At 43.1% G+C, this 19,756-nt stretch overlaps 1 protein-coding gene across 1 annotated transcript; it reads right to left on the bottom strand.

The window, feature by feature from the left end:
* Positions 1 to 3,818: 3,818 nt before the first annotated feature.
* Skp1 (S-phase kinase associated protein 1) lies at positions 3,819 to 18,765 on the bottom strand. The gene is made up of 6 exons (XM_057776662.1): positions 18,618 to 18,765; positions 14,579 to 14,675; positions 9,833 to 9,906; positions 7,148 to 7,291; positions 5,905 to 6,045; positions 3,819 to 4,725 (listed from the first exon to the last, which is right to left on the bottom strand). The coding sequence occupies exons 2-6, from the start codon at positions 14,673 to 14,675 to the stop codon at positions 4,690 to 4,692; spliced, it is 492 nt and encodes a 163-aa protein (XP_057632645.1). The 5' UTR covers positions 18,618 to 18,765; the 3' UTR covers positions 3,819 to 4,689.
* Positions 18,766 to 19,756: the final 991 nt, after the last annotated feature.

Raw genomic sequence — 19,756 nt, 5'->3', positions numbered from 1 at the left:
TCATTTGGATTTACATCCCAAAGTATGTAGACCACTAGAAACTGCAGTCCTGGACTTTTACCTCTTTTGGGGAGGATACTAAAAATGACCGGGCAGTCTTTAGACACCTGTTCCACTTTAAAATTCTGCTCTGGCTGTTGGCCCAGCTCCCCCCCCACACTCACCTGGGGGTGGGGGTGGGCCAACAAACTACATCCTCACCAGGTACAAGTTGGGATTTTTTTTTTTTATTTGATCTGGTGTGTCCTTTACACTGGATACATGAACAATACACTCTTTGTAGGGTGCAGGGCCGGTATGTGTGGCAGCAGGACACATTGGCAACTTTGTTAGGATCAGAACAACTATTTAGGAAAACAGACTCCAAACAAAATCTGAATCCTCCCAAATCACAACACTACATTCCTGAGACCTGAGGAGGTCTTAAGGACTTGAGAATGCAAACCTAAGTCAACTTCAGATATTATACTAATCTCTTCACATGGCCAGCCAAGAACCAACCCAATTTTCAGAGACATTAGAGAACAGGATATCCCTAGTCTTTCTGACCCATTCCATGACAATTGGCATACTTAAGACTTCCCTGTAGACAGGGTTTCTCCGTGGAACAGTCCTGGATATTCTGGAACTAGCTTTGTAGACCAGGCTAGCCTCGAACTCACAGAGATCCGTCTGCGTCTGCCTCCTGAGTGCTGGGATTAAAGGCGTGCACCACCACCACCGCCCTGCAATCCATTCTTAACTGCTCCCTCTGCTGTAGCTGTTTCCTAGCCTTTGTTGAGTGGACACACTGAGAGTTGAGCCCAGCATGCTATCAGGGCCTTCCTGTACCTGCCAGTCTGAAGGCACAAGTTTTCCTCTTTTCCAAGCTCAGTCACAACTCTCTGAGCTACACCTGTATCTAAACTTCCTTTTGGCTGTGAAAGTAGGCTCTGAAATACTGCCTTTCTCTGTCCAGGGAACAATGAATAGTGATAGAAAGGCCTAGCCTAAATAAAGAGAAACGGGATGGCACTTCACATTCTGTTCTCCTGCATCTCTTTCAAGGAAAACAGAAGGGACAAGAACTGCAAAGCCATATCAAATCCTACTTGTCAAGCCAATGTGTCAAAGAATTCAATTAGGATGTCAAATTAATTACATAAAGCTAAGCTGGCTTTTCCCTGCAGTTAGAAAGGCTATCTTAGTTTTCTTTTCTTTTTTTAAATATTTATTTATTTATTATGTATACAATATTCTGTGTGTATGCCTACAGGCCAGAAGAGGGCACCAGACCCTCTACAGATGGTTGTGAGCCACCATGTGGTTGCTGGGAATTGAACTCAGGACCTTTGGAAGAGCAGGCAATGCTCTTAACCTCTGAGCCATCTCTCCAGCCCTATCTTAGTTTTCTTGAGTCTCTTCAGAGCTTTCCTGATGTTCCCCAGGGGTTCCAGTCCTGTAATCCAGTACTTCGGTGGTGAACACAGAAGAAAACAGTGATACACACTGAGTTGGAGTCACTTCAGGCCAGTGTTAGAAAAAGGGAGGAAAAGCCAGGCAGTAGTGGTACACACCTTTAATCCTAGCACTCAGAAGGTAGAGGCAGGCGGGATCTCTGAGTTCAGCAGAGTCTACAGAGCAAGTTCCAGGACAGTCAGGGCTACACAGAGAAACAAAACAAACAAAGAGTAGAAATCATACTGAGACTTTTGGGCAGTTAAGAGCTCAGCTCCTTGGTAGATGGGAAGTCTTAATACAAGCCAATATATATATAGTGAGACTCATATCTAAGACAGCAAACAAGAAAGACTTTTTAGGTTATAGTTTTCAAAAAGTCAAGGAGAGAACACAAACTCATTTTCTCTGCCCGCTCCATCTTTGGAATACAGATAATGTCCTTACTCCTGCCCTCACAATTCCTGGGTTTACTATTCACAAAGCAACAAAGAATGAAGTCAGATGATGTAAACCACCCCCATTCCAGTCACTGGAGATGCTAGGGTAAGACTATGTCCATGAATTGAGAGATCAGCTTGGGCCACACATCAAGACCTGGTATTTGTCCCTCTTGCCTCAAAAAAGGCTCACAAACTCTTTTTCCTAGTAGCTGACACTTGCTTTATAAACATGGTATACATCAGCAATCCTAGAGCTTTAGTGAAGACTTGGGCTTTTCCTGGCACAAGCAGGACTGCTGGGTAAATGTGCTTACTACAGTAATAACTGGCAAGTGAGACACTTCTGGCAACACTGAATGTTGTTACCTCCCTCACTGAACCAACACAATAGGGTGAGGCATATATATATATATATATATTTTTTTTTTTTTTTTGGTTTTTCGAGAACAGGGATTCTCTGTGGTTTTGGAGCCTGTCCTGGAACTAGCTCTTGTAGACCAGGCTGGTCTCGAACTCACAGAGATCCGCCTGTCTCTACCTCCCAAGTGCTGGGATTAAAGGCGTGCGCCACCACCGGTGGCCTGGCGAGGCATATTTCTTAAGATTAATCACAGAGAACAATGCTGTTTCTAAAAGAATTCCAGATAATAAATATCTTAAACGTTTGGGGCTGCTTTATTTTCAGATAGTTTTGTGTGTGTGTGTGTGTGTGCGCACGCGCCATGTGCAAGTGGCAGTGCAGGAATTGGTTTTCTCCATCTTGTGACTTCTTGGGGACCAAACTCAGGTCAACCAGCTTGGCAGCAACTGCTTTCATCTACTCAGACAATATATTTTTATTTTTTTCAAGGCAGGTCTTTGCTATCCTGGAACTCACTATGTAGACCAGGCTGGCCTCGAACTCAGAGATCCACCTCTGCCTTATCACTACTGCCCAGCTATATTTTTATATTTTAACAAAGGTTTCAAATTCAAATCAAAGAGTATCTTACACTAAAGAAGATAGAACCAGTCTGAAACAGGATTATGACAGCTTTCTCTGTGTAGAAGGGGCTGGAGAAATGGCTCAGAGGTTAAGAGCACAGCACTGACTGCTCTTCCAGGGGTCCTGACTTCAATTCCCAGCAACCACATGGTGGCTCACAGCCATCTATAATGAGATCTGGTGCCCTCTTCTGGCATGCAAGCACACATGGAAGAAATGTTGTTTACATAATAAATAAATCAATATATCTTTTTTTTAAATATTTATTTATTTATTATGTATACAATATTCTGTCTGTGTGTATGCCTGCAGGCCAGAAGAGGGCACCAGACCCCATTACAGATGGTTGTGAGCCACCATGTGGTTGCTGGGAATTGAACTCAGGTCCTCTGGAAGAGCAGGCAATGCTCTTAACCGCTGAGCCATCTCTCCAGCCCAATAAATCTTTTTTTAAAAAAATGAGAAGATAGCTCAGATGCAGAGCACTTAGCATGTACAAGGCCCTAGGTTCAAAAAAGGTTGTACAAGAAAGTACAAAGCTTTCTACCATAAAAGGGAAGCTAGAAATAATGGTTGAACAGTTATGTCTTAGGAACTAAGCAATGCATAAAGGGGGGGGGCACAAGCCAACAAGATGGCTCAGTAAATAAAGGTGCCTCCTACCTAGTGTGACAACTTGAGCCACACAGGTGGCAGGAGAGACTCTCAAAGTCATCCTCTGACCAACACAAGTGTGCCACGGTGCATACACCAAGCATGCATGTACACACATAAAATTAAAATGTCATTAAAATATTTTAATGTAAAAAGAAAAAAGGACTAAGCATTGGTTTCAAGTAATCGCATAAATGTTAACAGCCTCCAGTGAAAGACAAACCACCTAAGATTCTCGTCAACTAAAAATGACTAAACTTAGTTCATTTAAGTGAAGACACATTTACATTCACAAAAGCAACTGTTTACTACCTATTGCATTACTTTTTATTGAAAAGCATCTTGCACTTCAGGATGTCTGTTTTCTGAGTTTTGCCATACACTTTAATGCTAAAGATTAAATTACTTTTTACATGCAAGTAGTGTCTTTCCCCATGTAGGAACAATGATGATAAAAAGATGACATACCACATGAAGTAAGTGTCATTTTTAATTGAAAAGCTAACAAATGTCTAGTTACAGCCCCTTGAAAAGCTAACAAATGTCGAGGTACAGCCCTCCTCCCAAACCAAAATGGGTAGTAAACTAAATCTCTAGGCAACATATTCAAAGCTGAGATTAAAAATTAAAGGGGAGGCGGATAAGACCAAACAAGTCCTCAGATCCAATTAAGAGAGCCCAGCTGTATACAGCTTACCAGCAGCAAAGAGGCTAGAACACATCTTAACAACCCCACTTGCAACATTGACTTCAAGTTCCCTTGTTCCAGTTTCCAACTCATGAACAAAGATCATGTTTTATTAATTCTATTTCAGAATACTTCTCATAAGTTGTTTTATTTACAATGCCAACTTTCAAAGGCTCACTAAAGTTAACTGGACAATGAACTAGGCAGAAATCACTTTACAGAAAGAGGGAAAGCCCAAAATGCCACTTTCCACAGAGAACCCAAAAGTTCAGTTTTATTCAGAATACTGAAAAAAACTAAAACAAAAGAACTTTTGCTCATAGAAGAAACTCAGCCATAGGTCAGATCTGTACTGGAACTACACATGCAGTGAGGACGAGACTGCGTTTGTCTACTGTTCTAATATTAACAATTATAAACAGAGCAGTGCAACTAGCATTTGGAACAACCCTTCTAGTGTTAACAGTGTCAGGGACAGCACTTCACTTCTCTTCACACCACTGGTTCTCTTTGCGTACCTAGAAGAGACAGACAAGGAAGTACCTTGAGTGGTTTTCTGAGATGACTAAGCACTGCCTATACTGTACCATCAGTAGTCTCTGTGATGTGAGAAGGGCAGGTGGAAAGCTGGGAAAATACCAGGCTAATTAAGAGTAGACTTGATGATTCCCACTGTCAAACAGCAAATACAACTAGGAGCTGTAGTCCCACTCTCTAAGCTGGCAAGCACACTAAACTCATCCACTCTTGTATTATCAGGCTCCACTATCTAAAGCCAACATTTATAGCCTGTACAAATGTCCTAGGTAAAAAAAATCTATAATCTGGTAATGAAGAACCCCAAAATCCATTTTTCTTGAGATGGCTCAGCAGTTAAGAGCACTTGACTGCTTTTCCAGAGATCCTGACTTTAATCTTCAACACCCACATGGTGGCTCACAACCATCTGTAATGGGATTAGATTCCTTCTTCTGGTCTGTATGAAGACAGAGCATTCATATACATAAAATACACACAAAAAATAAATCATTAAAGAGGCTGGACATGACTCAGAGGTTAAGAATGCTGTTTTCATTTAGTTCCTGCCCCACAACCACCTGTAACTCTAACTCCAGGGGATTCAATGCCCTCTTCCGGCCACCAGGCTCACACACATGAATAAAAAAGTCTTCAAAAAGCCGGGTGGTGGTGGCGCACGCCTTTAATCCCAGCACTCGGGAGGCAGAGGCAGGTGGATCTCTGTGAGTTCGAGACCAGCCTGGTCTACAAGAGCTAGTTCCAGGACAGGCTCCAAAACCACAGAGAAACCCTGTCTCGAAAAACCAAAAAAAAAAAAAAAAAAAAAAAAAAAAAAGTCTTCAAAAGAACAGTATCCTCTAGGTACTCAGATTCAGAGACAGACCAGAAGTAATGAGAAGAAGAGGTACACATTATCCCTCTGTATCAAGACTTTTGTTGTTACTGGGTTTGTTTTCTCAGCCCTGGATGTCCTGAAACTCACAGTCTGCCTCAGTCTTCCAAGTGCTGAGATCAAAGGCATGTGCCTTCACACCTGGTTGCTATCAAGGCATTTAAAAGGCATCCTAAGTAAGTGCACCAATAAGCTAAAGCCCTAGTCCAAGACTTCATGATAGGCATCCTTTTTTTCTTTTATTTTACTGAGGTTCAGTGTCCTTTTAAAATGTTATCAAAAATACCTGGGCCTCTTCCTCTTCAGTAAAGTCATTTTTGATATTGAAGGTTTTACGAATCTCCTCAGGAGTTTTCCCCTTAATCATATTGGCCACAGTCTTGCATGTGACATCAAGCAAACCTTTGATGTCTAAGTAGTTTGCAGCCTGTAAATGACAGATGGTTTTTAGTCATGTGTACTGAACATTTGAGTGATTAACAATCTACATTGAGTTTAAAATGATACATCTTTTAATGAACTCCATGAAATTCTCTGCCCTTTAATACTAATTACTTTTAATTTCATCTTTCACTAACTTTCCTCTTATATACTGCTTTACATTTATCCCAGATTTTAATTGTTTTATCTCAATTCAGTTAAGAATACTAATTAAAAATTTTTCTTTAGCTTATCAATAACTAGGAAATTACTGAATTTTCAAATATTTGTAATTTTTTTTCCAGATTTTATTTTGAGACAAGGTCTCACTATATATCCCTGAATGTCCTAAAACTTGCTATGTAGAACAGGTTGACCCCAAACTCAGAGCTCAATCTGCCTCTACCTTCTGTATTCTGTCTGGGATTAAAGGCATGCACCACCATACCCAGCTTTAGACATTTTTTATGTTTCTATCACTGAGGTCAGATAAGATACTTTGCATTACTTGAATACATTTAAATCTGAGCTTTTTATGGTCCACAACTTGGTCTATCTTGACCAGAATTTATATGCTGTTATTAAATGTAACAGCCTACATGCCAATTAAGACAAGTTGTTCAACAGTGTTTCTGAACTGGTTTTCTGTCCACTTGTCATAATTACTGAGAAACAATAACGAAATTTCTATGACTGAACAACTGTGTCTTGACCTTTGTGTTTTACTTTTTTCACTTTTTGAAGATCTGCTTCTAGGTAGGTGTTTATAACTATATACTCTTAACGAATCAATCCCCTTATCATTATGAAACAGCCCTCTTTAGCTGCAAAATATAATCATTCTAGCTTTCTTTTGAATTGTGTTAGCATACTCTTTTTCATCTTTAATTCTAATTGTGCCTGTTTACTTAAAGTGAGTTTGACACAGCAAAAGAGTTTTACTTATCTGACCTGACATTTCTACCTCTCAAAAGTGCTTGGACCGTTTAAATTTAATGTAACTACTAATATGTAACATTGCGTGAGTCCAGAGACTATGTACCTAGCAAATTTAACCCTTAAGGGGTAAGGACTGCAACAGAACTACCTTATTATATACAGTAACATACCAGAATAAGTTCGAAAAGTGTTCCTTGGTCAACTTTCAGGAATTCTTGGTCCCAAACAGGAATATCATCTGTCCGCTTTTCTTTGTTCTCATCATCCTCAGGAGGAGGAGGGTCATCCTTGTGATGGGTGCACCACTGAATGACCTACAACAACAAATTCTCCTGACATTCTGTTACAAGACTTTCAGTTTAATGCTGAGAGCATCAATCCTACACTGGGATAAGAACTAGCTAAAGGGTGATCTAACAAAAAGTTAGAGCCAACTTTTAAAAACAAAGTTTGCTTATTGCAAACACACACAGGAAGGTTGGACAACTGAGCCTTTACTTCCACCATGTGGATTCTCAGACCAAACTCAGACCATCAAGCTTGGCAGGAAGAGGCATTACCCACTAAGTTATCTTGCTGGCCCTAAACTTGTTAGTTGCGCCAATTACCTTGTACTCCTGATCCTCCCACTACCCAGCCCACATCCTCTGACAGTCAAGCTCAAAAGATAAAAATGAAGCTTAAATAATCTTTTTAACTTTTAAGGATGAAAGGTCTTATTAGATGTAACCAAATCATTCATAGCATTACACCTGATTCTGTTAAAAACAAAAAAATGGTAGAGGGGCCATGTGTTTTGAGGCATACTTATAATCTAATAAACAGTTGGAAAAAAAAAAGCAGGAGTCTGAGTTCCAGGCCAGCCTGAGATAGCAAGGCTTGTCTCAAAAACATAAAACAATAAACTCCCCACAAACCAAGAGGCTGGAGAGATGACTCCGAGATTAAGAGCATTTGCTATTCTTTTTTTTTTTTTTTTTTTTTTGGTTTTTCGAGACAGGGTTTCTCTGTGGTTTTGGAGCCTGTCCTGGAACTAGCTCTTGTAGACCACGCTGGTCTCGAACTCACAGAGATCCGCCTGCCTCTGCCTCCCGAGTGCTGGGATTAAAGGCGTGCGCCACCACCGCCCGGCAAGCATTTGCTATTCTTACAGAAGACCTAAATTCAGTACCCAGCACTCAATGGGCAGCTCACAACTGCCTGTATTTTCTGTCTTCTGCAAACAACTGAATGCAGACGGCACACTTAACATAACACTTGTACGCATATATAAATAAAAATCAGAGAGGCTGAGCAGGGAGGTGGTGGCGCATGCCTTTAATCCCAGCACTTGGGAGGCAGAGACAGGCGGATCTCTGTGACTTCGAGGCCAGCCTGGTCTACAAGACCTAGTTCCAGGACAGAAACCAAAAGCTACAGAGAAACCCTGTCTCAAAAAAAAAAAAAAAAAAACACAAAACAAACAGAGAGACTGGAGAGAGCAGTCAGTAGTTAAGAGCACCTTGCTGCTATTCCACAGGACATGGGCTCAATTCCTAGCACTCACATGATAACCCACAACCACCTGTAACTCTAGTTCCAGGAGATTTGATGCCCTCTTCTGGCCTCCTCAGGCACCAGGCACACAAAGGAAGGCACGACACCTATATACATATGCAGGGCTGGGGAGACAGTTCAGCCCTAAGAGTGCTTGCTGAAGCTGGGCACAGACATTTAATCCCAGCACTCGGGAGGCAGAGGCAAGTGGAGCTCTATGAGTGAGGCCAACCTGGTCTATAAAAGCTAGTTCTGGGACAGGCTCTAAAGCTACAGAGAAACCCTGTCTTGAGTGTTTGCAGAACAAGCATTAAGGACCCAATTTTGAATCCTTACCATCTATATAAAAAAGCTGAGACAACATGCACTTGCAATCCCTAGAGCTTGTGGTATGTGGGATGGGGAGGGAAGCTTGTTTGTTACCAGTCTAGCTCTAGATTCAGGAGATAAGAGTCATATATCAGGAAATCTGATGTGCTCCTCTGGCTTCAGGTAGTCATTCAAAACACATGTGTACACATACCATACACAAACAAAAACAAATTTATTCATTTACACAAAGAAACAATGGAAAGACCAAAAGTTAAGTTCATTAAAGGTATGGTGGCACATGCCTGCAATTCTAGCACCCACAAGGCAGCAGTATTGCTTCCAAGTTGAAGGCCAATTTGAGCTATCAACCAAGACCCCATCTTAAAAAATCAAACCAAGTCGGGCAGTGGTGGCGCACGCCTTTAATTCCAGCACTTGGGAGGCAGAGGCAGACAGATCTCTGTGAGTTCGAGGCCAGCCTGGTCTACAGAGCTAGTTCCAGGATTGGCTCCATGGCTACTGAGAAACCCTGTCTCAAAAAAACAAAAGAAAAGAAAACAAACAAAAAAACAACCAACCAATAACAAAAAGAAAAGCCAAACCAAGTTTGGCAGTGGTGGCATAAGCCTTTAATCCCAACACTCAAGAGGCAGAGGCAAGCAGATCTGAGTTCTAGGCCAATCTGGTCTACAAAGTGAGTTCCAGGACACACAGGGCTACATAGAGAAACCCTGGCTCAAAAACCAACAACAAAACAAACACAAACCAAAGAAATAAAGCAAGCACTAGAGAGGCAACTGGCAAGCAGATTTCTGTGAGTTCAAGGCCAGTCTTGTCTACAGAGCTAGTTCCAGGACTGGCTTCGTAGCTACTGAGAAACCCTGTTTTGAAAAACAAAGCAAAACAAAACTTACCTGCGCTGGGTGTGTAGCTCAGTATCAGAACATGTTTGAGACCCTAAATTCAATACCCAACACCAAAACAAGAAAAACAAAAAAACCACTTACCTTTTTTAGAATTGCTGCATTAACATTTGGTAAAGGAACAGGATCATCATCTCCCTCATCATCCATTCCCAAATCTAAGAAAACCAGGAAGAGAGAAGCCATTATTTCCCAACTCCACAACAACATACTTAGGACTTCTAGTGTGATAAAACACCAAAAGCAAGTTGGAGAGAATTTATTTCATCTTATATTTCTAGGTAATAGCCCGTAAAAAAGCAGGCAGGAACCTGGAAGCAGGAACTGAAGCAGAAGCCACTGGCTTGCTCCTCTGCCTTGCTCAGCCAGCTTTTGTTTTGCTTTTTTTCTTTCCTTTTTTATTTTTTTTCAAGATGGAGTTTCCCTGTGTGTGCTGGAACTTGCTCTATAGACCAGGCTGGCTCGAACTCAACAGAAATCCACCTGCCTCTGCTTCCCAAGTGCTGGTTCAGCCAGCTTTTTTTTTTTTTTTTTAACAACTCAGGACCACCACCTAGGGGTGAGACAAATAAATCCACAATGGGATGGGCCCACCCACAACAATCATTAATCAGGAACACTCCCCACCCCCACCCCACACTCACAGGTCAATTTGGTGGAAGCATTTCCTCAATTTTACTCCAGCTTGTGCCAAGTAGACCTAAAACTATCTAGTATAGATGGGCACGGGGCACATACCTGTCAGTGATTTAATGAAGTATGAATAACTAAGGAACAATATGGAAAAGCTGAATCCCATTCTCTTTTTTTAAATATGACCCAATTTTTTTTTTATTTGCTTGCTTCTTATATTTGGAGTACTTTGGGGGGGGGATATCCTTGGCCTAAGAGTCTTTGCCATAGTCCTCAGCCACTACACAACTGCAATAAACAACGTTAAAGGGTTTCCCCTCTCCATCAATTTACACAACAGTTTGTAACTCCAGTTCAAGAAGAATCTAGCCGGGCGGCGGTGGCGCACGCCTTTAATCCCAGCACTCGGGAAGCAGAGGCACGCGGATCTCTGTGAGTTCAAAGCCAGCCTGGTCTACAAGAGCTAGTTCCAGGACGGGAACCAAAAAGCTACGGAGAAACCCTGTCTCGAAAATCCTAAAAAAAAAAAAAAAAGAATCTAATGTTCTCTCCTGGCCTCTGTAGGGACTGCATTCACAGGGTGTATATAAATACATGCAGGCAAAACACTTAGGTCAACCTGTACAACTTGTAGGTACTGCAAATCTAGATGAGAACCAAAACAGACATTGCACTTGAGCACAAGGCACTCACTAAGGTCCTTTATAACAAGTTTCAATGGAGTGGTAAAGAGCAGGTCATCTCTCTCCCAGTAACTCCAATACTTGTCTTTCACCCCTTCCCGCCTTAGAGAAAACAAAGACATAAACAAAACAAACAGCCTCAAGTTCATATATAAAATCCCCCCCCAACACTGTTAAGAGAATCTACACGGTAAAATTTTTCTTTATGTAACAGATACTGATAATGTAGACAACATAAAATATTACCTTTATTTAAATATAAAGCTATTTAGAAGAAGGCTTAAGTAATAATAATGCTTCTCTAGTATTTAGCAGTGTTTTTATGAGTTCATATGAAAGTAGCAAAATACATTCCTTTAAGCTATTTAGTTTCAGGGATTTCTGGCCGGTACCTGTCAGATAATGGTATGTGATACCATTATCTTGAACAAATAAGTCAATCCAAATGTATACATATCAAGATTTTCACTTCTAATTACCCTGAGTTTAAGAGTTTCATTTTGTTCTTAAGTCACATGGAACCAACCAGAAACACTGTAGATACAAAACAAAATCAGTAAGAAGCCAAATCCAAAGAACTCCATCCTCAAGAGGCTAGAATCCTATAAGCTGCAGGTACTTCCTATGAAACCACGCTGCTTTGAGCCCACAAATACAGAGGAAAAGACTCCTTTAACTACTGCTATCTATCAGTCTACTTACTTCTCAGAGCAAAGCTGGGCTGTACAAGTTTCTAGACAACTAATGCTCTTAAAATTGGCAAATGCTTCTCTGAAGCAGGATAGGACAGATGAGCACATCAAACAACTGCTAAGATGAAGTAAATACTTCCATTGCCAAAACAAGTATTCAGGAAGCAAGTTTGCTGTCGGTTATTCACCTACCTTTATAAGACACCAGAATCACTTTCTCTGTATTGGGACCATTCCATACTCCCTCAATCAGCAGGTAGGTAACTTGATAAACCATGACTACAGGACATATCAAGGGGTTTACACACTTAATAGAAAGGATCATGCCCGGTGGTGGTGGTGGTGCACACCTTTAATCCCAGTACTCGGGAGGCAGAAGCAGATGGATCTCAGCGAGTTTGAGACCAACCTGGTCTACAGAGCAAGTTCCAGGACAGCTAGGACTTTTACACAGAGAAACTCTGTTTTGAAAAAACAAAAAAGAAAGGACCTACAATGTTTGTTACCAGAATATTGGACTTCAGGTGCCACATGACATGTACCAATTACCAAAGAGAATGTATTCACAGTTTTTATTTTAAAAAGTCACTCACAAGCCGGGCGGTGGTGGCGCACGCCTTTAATCCCAGCACTCGGGAGGCAGAGGCAGGCGGATCTCTGTGAGTTCGAGACCAGCCTGGTCTACAAGAGCTAGTTCCAGGACAGGCTCCAAAACCACAGAGAAACCCTGTCTCGAAAAAACCAAAAAAAAAAAAAAAGTCACTCACAAAGAAGACATTCCCCGTGCAATCAGCATTACAAGTTCTCTACCTCAGGTGAACTTGTCTAATTATGCACAATGCCTTGGGTTCAGGCCCCTGTACTGTAAGAAGAAAAACCCCTACCTCTATTAGTTATACAACCCAGCAAGCATTCCAGTCACCTAGAAATGTTCCCTCTTCCCTTGAAGAAATCTCCCAACACAATTCTAGTTCAAAGTCATTTTTATCTCTAATCCTCTCAAATTCATTTACACCTTCACCAGTTATGGTATTACAATCCTATCCCACCTAGACAAACAGCTACTAAAAACTGTAATTTGGCTGGGTAGTGGTAGCTCACACCTTTAATCTCAGCACTAAGGAGACAGAGTCAGGCAGATCTGTGAGTTTGAGGCCAGTCTAGTCTACAAAGCAAGTTCCAGGATAGCCAGAGATGTTACATAGAAAAACCCTGTCTCAAAAAACAGAAACAAACAAAAAACTGGATTTTTGTTGTTGTTTTTTGTTTTGTTTTGTTTTATTTTTGAGACAGGGTTTCTCTGTAGCTTTTTGGTTTCTGTCCTGGAATTAACTCTTCTAGACCAGGCTGGCCTCGAACTCACAGAGATCCACCTGCCTCTGCCTCCTGAGTGCTGGGATTAAAGGCGTGCGCCACCACTGCCCGGCTTTGTTGTTGTTGTTTTATGTGGATGGGTGTTTGTCTGCATGTGTTTGTGCACCACTTGCATATCTGGTGTCTAGAGGTCAGAGAGGGTGCTAGATGGCCTGGGATAGCAGTTATAGGTAGTTCCAGGACAGCCAGAACTGTTACACAGAGAAGCCCTGTCTTTGGGAGGGGGGGAGAGGACATGGACAAACAGACAACGACTAGATGTCAAGGCTTGTTTGTGTATGTAATCTCAACATTCTTTGTGTACTGCAGAGACAGAAATGAGAGACCCAATCTCAAAAGAGAGTGGGAGGTAGGGACTGGAGAGCTGGCTTAGTGGTCAAGAGTATGTACTGCAGCAGACCCACTTCAGTTCCTGGCACCATATTGGGCAGCTCACAAGCACCCATAAACTCCAGCTCCAGACGAATCCAATGCCTCTGGCACTTGCAAGCACATCTAAACACACAAATAATTCACAATAAAACCTTAAAAAACAATATAGCGGGGCTGGAGAGATGGCTCAGTGGTTAAGAGCATTGCCTGCTCTTCCAAAGGTCCTGAGTTCAATTCCCAGCAACCACATGGTGGCTCACAACCAACTGTAATGAGGTCTGGTGCCCCCTTCTGGCCTTCGGCATACACACAGATAGACTATTGTATACATAATAAATAATAATTAAAAAAAAAAAAACAATATAGCCAGGTAGAATAGTGTACACCTTTAATTTCAGCACATGGGAAGCAAAGACAGGTAGATATCCCTGAATTCAAGGCCAACCTGGTCTACAGGGAGTTCTAGGACAGTCAGGGTTATACAGACCCTCTCTTAAAACAAAAAGCAAAAACACAACAATAAACCCCAACAAGGTGGAGTAGCGGAGCTGAAAGAAAACTGACTCCTGAAATACATTATCTGGCATAACATGGCATGCCTACACACACAATAAATTTTTTTTTTTTCTTTTTTTGGTTTTTCGAGACAGGGTTTCTCTGTGGTTTTGGAGCCTGTCCTGGAACTAGCTCTTGTAGACCAGGCTGGTCTCGAACTCACAGACAGAGATCCGCCTGCCTCTGCCTCCCGAGTGCTGGGATTAAAGGCGTGTGCCACCACCGCCCGGCACACACAATAATTTTTTTGTGTGTTTGTGGGTCACACTATATAGTCTTAGCTGGCCTGAAACTCATATATCCCCCTACCTCTGCTAAGTGCTGGAATTAAAGGTGTGAGCCACCATGCCTAGCAATCTTAAAAAAGAAAAAAAAAAACTTTAATAGTTTATGGTTTCATTATTCATACAATGCAGAAAGGAAACCACCCTTCTCACTCTCAAGCTTGTAACAGACTGGCTCAAGTAAACCTAATACTTGGAGGTTATATACCCTCCCCCACCAAGATTTCATAGAATTACCTTCCAGCATGGTCTTGATAGTCACAGACTGTTTGGCAATTTCTACATCAACTTCAAATATCTCTCCATCAGAACTCTGCAACTTTATCGAAGGCATCTAAAGAAGGTACATTGAATAATTATTAATTCTACAAGATGTTTCATCAACTAGTCTGTCAGGAAGCAGTAACTTATGAGCTACTGTACAGTTCTAAGTTCTTCACAAACAAAACAAAAAACTCCCAAGTACAGCTCTTTTAAACATCAGCCTTACAGGTCCACTTAAAGGCAGTACTGAATTTACAACTGGTATTAAGAGCTATCTCTATTTGCCGTTTACTTTAGAATATGTGTCGGTGTGCATATACCTCAGCACACATGTGGAGCTCAGAGAACTTTCAGGAGGTAGTTCACTCTTTCCCCTATGTGGATTCCAGGGATCAAGCTGAGGTCATCAGGCTTGGCAGCTGAGCCATTTGCTAACCCCTCACAATTTTTTTTTAAATATTTATTTATTATGTATACAATATTCTGTCTGTGTGTGTGCCTGCAGGCCAGAAGAGGGCACCAGACCTCATTACAGATGGTTGTGAGCCACCATGTGGTTGCTGGGAATTGAACTCAGGACCTTTGGAAGAGCAGTCAGTGCTCTTAACCGCTGAGCCATCTCTCCAGCCCCACCCCTCACAATTTTTAAGATATATGCTTTCCATGTTCCTCCTGTATGCTCCCCACTGAGTAATCACTCAATATGAAAAATTAACTGCCACAGCAACCACCTTTGGATCGAGTGACATCAGTCCAAAATAAACAAAGCTATCAAATAAAAGTAAATTTCTTACAGTGAAACCCTACCAGTGAAAAACAACTACTCCAAAGAGTAGAATAGAGTATGCACACTTAGATAAACAAACTGAAGAGTACACACAAGAAAATAAAAGACATATATAAGCATATGTCAATATAATCCCTAAAGCCCACAAGGAGCTTAAATTTAGAAGAGTCCTTTTTAATTTTTCATTACCTACTTACTCTTCAGGTGTCCAAGTTTGAGATACTCTGACTAAATCCCTACAATAAAAAAATCTGTTTCAAAAATGTTATTTTAAGTCAAGTGTGGTGGCACATGCCTTTCTAAGTCAAGAGGCAGAGGCAGACAGGCAGATTTCTGTGAGTACAAAGCCAGTCAGGTCTAAATGTAGCCAGGGCTACACAGAAAGACTTCGTCTCAAAAAAAAACAAGAGAATGCATTTAAGGCATGGGAGTATATGCCTATAAACTCAGTACTTGAGAAGCAAGGTACAGAGTCAAGTTCAAGTTCAGTCTGGGCTAGATGAGAACCTGTCTCAAAAAAATTAAAAGTGTTTGTCTTTAATCTCAGCACTAGGGAGGAAGAGACAGGAGGGTCTCTGAGTTCAAAGCCAGCCTGATCTATAGAGAGTTCCACAACAGCCAGGATTAGAGAAATCAGTCCCATAATACCCAAGTTTTGGAAGGCTGAGGCCAGGGGGATCATAAATTCAAGGGCTGCCGGAATTACATACAAAGTTCAAGCCAGCCTGTGGGAACTCAAAAATACCAAAGAGGCGGGGGTTACAGCTCAGTAGTGTAACCACCACCTGACACTGTCCTCTCTACCTGGCCAAAAGATGAGCCAGTGCATATAAGCACATATCATAATCCCAGCCTTTAGGCAAGGAGGAGGATCAGGAGTTCTAGGCCATCTTTTTTTTTGTTGTTGTTTTTTTCCAGACAGGGTTTCTCTGTGGTTTCTGTGGTTTTGGAGCCTGCCCTGGAACTAGCTCTTGTAGACCAGGCTGGTCTCGAACTCACAGAGATCCGCCTGCCTCTGCCTCCCAAGTGCTGGGATTAAAGGCGTGCGCCACCACCGCCTGGCTAGGCCATCTTCTTGACACACAGAAGTATGAGGCTGGCGTGGATTTCAATAACTGAACTCAACTGCCAAAAACTCGAAAAAAACCTCATCAATTCAGATAAAATATGAGCCATTAGGAAAAATATAACTTCATATATAAAAAAATTAAGCAAACTAAAACTAACATAAAACTAACATGACTTGAATTTGAGGGAAAGTCAAAAGCAAACAAAACTAAAGCTAAAAGCTCTAAGCCTGTAATTGTAATTTCTTATCTTCAGATCTCTCCCTCATTCCTCCAAAAGAGGAGGATTAATTCAAGACCTCTTTAAACTCACATGCAGCTCTTTTTTCTTTTTTTTTTTTTTTTGGTTGTTTTTTGAGACAGGGTTCTTCTGTCCTAAACTCCCACCTGTTTCTGCCTCCACTACAGAGACTAAAGGTATGCACCACACCTAACTCACAGGCAACTCTTTAAGGTCTGTGATTGTGAGGTAAACACAATTCTTCAGTGTTACTACTATCTATTAACTCAAGGTACCGCTGAAGCTTTCTGATCTGGGCTGTATTAAGAAACAATGTGAATTTTCACAAAATACAGGGTTTGGCACATAAAGTAATTATTGCACCCCTTTTAGAGTCAAACACTTCAGACTCTAATCTCTTAAAATATTCATTCAGTTTTCACAACACTTGTCCCCATCCCTCAAGCAAACAAGCTGGGAATGGGGTGGGGGCGCTAAATCCCGTTCTCCAATCATCCACTGAAATACCCAGCTCTCACTCATCCCTGGTTGGAGAGACTCAGATTTCACTTTTCAACTCAGGAACATGTCTGCTTCTCCATGGTACTTAGTGCTTGCCAATAATGCAGAACAGAGAAGCCCAGAGCAGCAGACCTCCCCTATGATAAGGCAACAGTAAAGTTAACAATAAAGGGAGGCTAGTTTTAATAGCAAAACATGTTCTTTCCTAGTACCTAGCACTGGAATGCACACTCCAGAACAAGTCTACGTAGTTGACAGAATTACTTTAAAAGTAACATCATTCCATATTTCCTTGAAATAATCCACAATAAATAAAAATGTGCTTAGTCATAGTCGAATTCAGGTATTAGGTTGCTTGTACGGGAGCCAGGATCTTATTAAATGACAGGGAGGCAATCGGTTAATCTGTAATTCAATGCACTCTGTAATCCTAGACTTAACTTTCGGTGTTGTGTTGGAATTAAGTGCAAAATTTTTAAGTAATAATGTATGAGATTTCGATTTGACATGCTTTCAAAAAAACCCTTCAGAACTTTGAGCTCCTGGACTTGGAAATTAAACCACCTAGAAAATTCTACTACACCTAAACTTTAAACAAAAACAAACCTGTTTTAAGTGACTCGAAATTCTGACACCTTACTAGTCTGCAGGATGGAAGGGACTGCACTGTTCTATGGCACAGACACATTCTACTGTGACATTCTGAAGAAAAACGACCAGTCCCCAACCCGAACCAGCGGCCTCCATTAAAAGTGAACCAAGGGGCAGGTAGGTGTCAGGCTAGTCCTTAAGAAACCCAGGCGCCTCCTGTTTTAGGGTCAAGGGCTCCTAAAAAGTCACACACCTCAAACGACGGGGTCGGCTAGGACAGTAGTGAGTTCAGAGACGGCAGGACGCGACAAAGCAAGGCAAAGAAATAGCCCGCCTGGATCTGCAGCTTCGGCGGTACAACAGGCAAGACCCATAGGGAGCTAGGAGCGCCAGATACGGGAGGAGAGGGAGCCCCAAATCGAGCAGACTAGCAACGACCCCCACCACCTGGGGCGGCCAGGGACACCCCCACCCCAGCCCCGCCGCCACCCGCCCTGGAGCGCGGGGCAGCAAGCCTGTCGCTGAGGCAGGCCCGGGCCGAAGCCTGGGCCTTGCAGCCACGTTCGGGTCCGACCGGCGCCGCCCTCAGAGGAGCAGGCTCGTCACAGGGCTCGACTCCTCGGGCGAGCGCCGAGAGGCCGCGCGGCCCAGCCCCGGTCGACTCGCGCTCTCGGCGGTCCGGGGTCGGCAACGGGCCCCACGGCGCCTCAGGCTACGCCAGGCCGAGGCGCCGCCGCCTCGTGCAGGCCACAGCCACCTAGGGGCTCCAACCACGCCCGCCCTTCAGGGACCACGTCCCGGTCCGGCTCGCGGGCGGCTACTCACGGTGCTCGGTCTCAAGACCGCGGGCCCGAGGCTGCCGGTCGCAGGCAACAGAGGAGGTACGAGGAGGACAAGGCCACTCCAGCAACGCCGCGCGGCGTCAGCCTTTATAGGAGCGGGAAGCGGGCGCCGAGGACCCCGGGCTCTTGACGTCACACAGCCGGCCGGGCTGGCCGTGGAGATCGCCTGACGGCAGGCGTTGGGCGGCGCGGCAGACCCTGAGCGCCGTCGAGGTCTGCGGAAGGGATGCTGAGGGGCACCGGGTGGAGGGGTGGCTAGGCGGGAGAGCGCTTTCACCTTACTCCCCTGCTCTCAAGAGCGCCCTGCTCTCCTTCACTGCGGACGCCGGCACCGGCTGGGGAACCAACGCGACCCGAAGGGTCTTTCAGGCAGGGGCTGTCTTAAACTGCGTGAAAGACCCCAGTCCTGAAAAGCCTGGAAACAACAAACCGCAAAACCGGTTGTGGGGGTGGTGGTGTGTGTTCCACTTAGAGGGTTCACCTGAGCCTGACCGTCGTTTCCCTCATAATAACCCAAAGAAGCGAGCTTGTGTTTGCCCAGGGGATTCGGGACTTGAACCTTACTTACTCCTTTGATGTTGAATTTTTAAAGAAATCTTATGGCATGTTGAGACAAGGTGTCACTTCTTAAAAGTTTTATTTTCTTTGTTTTTTGTTTTTTTTATCCTTTGAGACAGGGTCCCTTATAGCACAGAGTTGCCACAAGTTGTCTATGTAGACCAGATTGGTCTAAAACTCAGCTCTCCTCCACCTCCTGCTCTGGGATCACAGACCTGATAACTCATTCTGTTTTGTTTTGAAATCGGTCTCACTATGTAGACCAGGCTGGATTTGAACTTAAAGAAATCTGCCAGCCTCTAGAGTGACCTTGTTGGGTATTTTTAACCTTTATTTCCTACCCTCGACCTCTGAAGAGGTTTCCAGACCCCAAATAGCCATTGTTGCAGTGAAGCTCCAAGAAAACATCGACATAGCAGTGAGGGCACATCCTTTGGGCAACCAAGCACTTGGCCCTGCGATGGGGGGGGGGCGGGGAGGGGCAGTGCTGGGGATCCAGCAGAGAACCAGGACAGCCAAGCCCAGCTTGAACGGACTGTGCTGTAGGAGCAGCTCAGAGATGGC

Source organism: Chionomys nivalis, chromosome 7 (genome assembly GCF_950005125.1).
Source record: "Chionomys nivalis chromosome 7, mChiNiv1.1, whole genome shotgun sequence".
NCBI lineage: Eukaryota > Metazoa > Chordata > Mammalia > Rodentia > Cricetidae > Chionomys > Chionomys nivalis.
Note: the sequence above shows the minus strand (reverse complement) of the source record. Positions and strands in the feature narration are given on the sequence as shown.

Coding starts and splice junctions, on each gene's coding strand:
- Skp1 (XM_057776662.1), bottom strand. CDS start 14,675: ATGCCTTCGATAAAGTTGCAGAGTTCTGATGGAGAGATATTTGAAGTT. Junction 7,292..9,832: donor ATGCAGCAATTCTAAAAAAG/GTAAGTGGTTTT, acceptor TTGTTGTTGTAG/GTCATTCAGTGGTGCACCCA. Junction 6,046..7,147: donor CACTTTTCGAACTTATTCTG/GTATGTTACTGT, acceptor TGTCATTTACAG/GCTGCAAACTACTTAGACAT.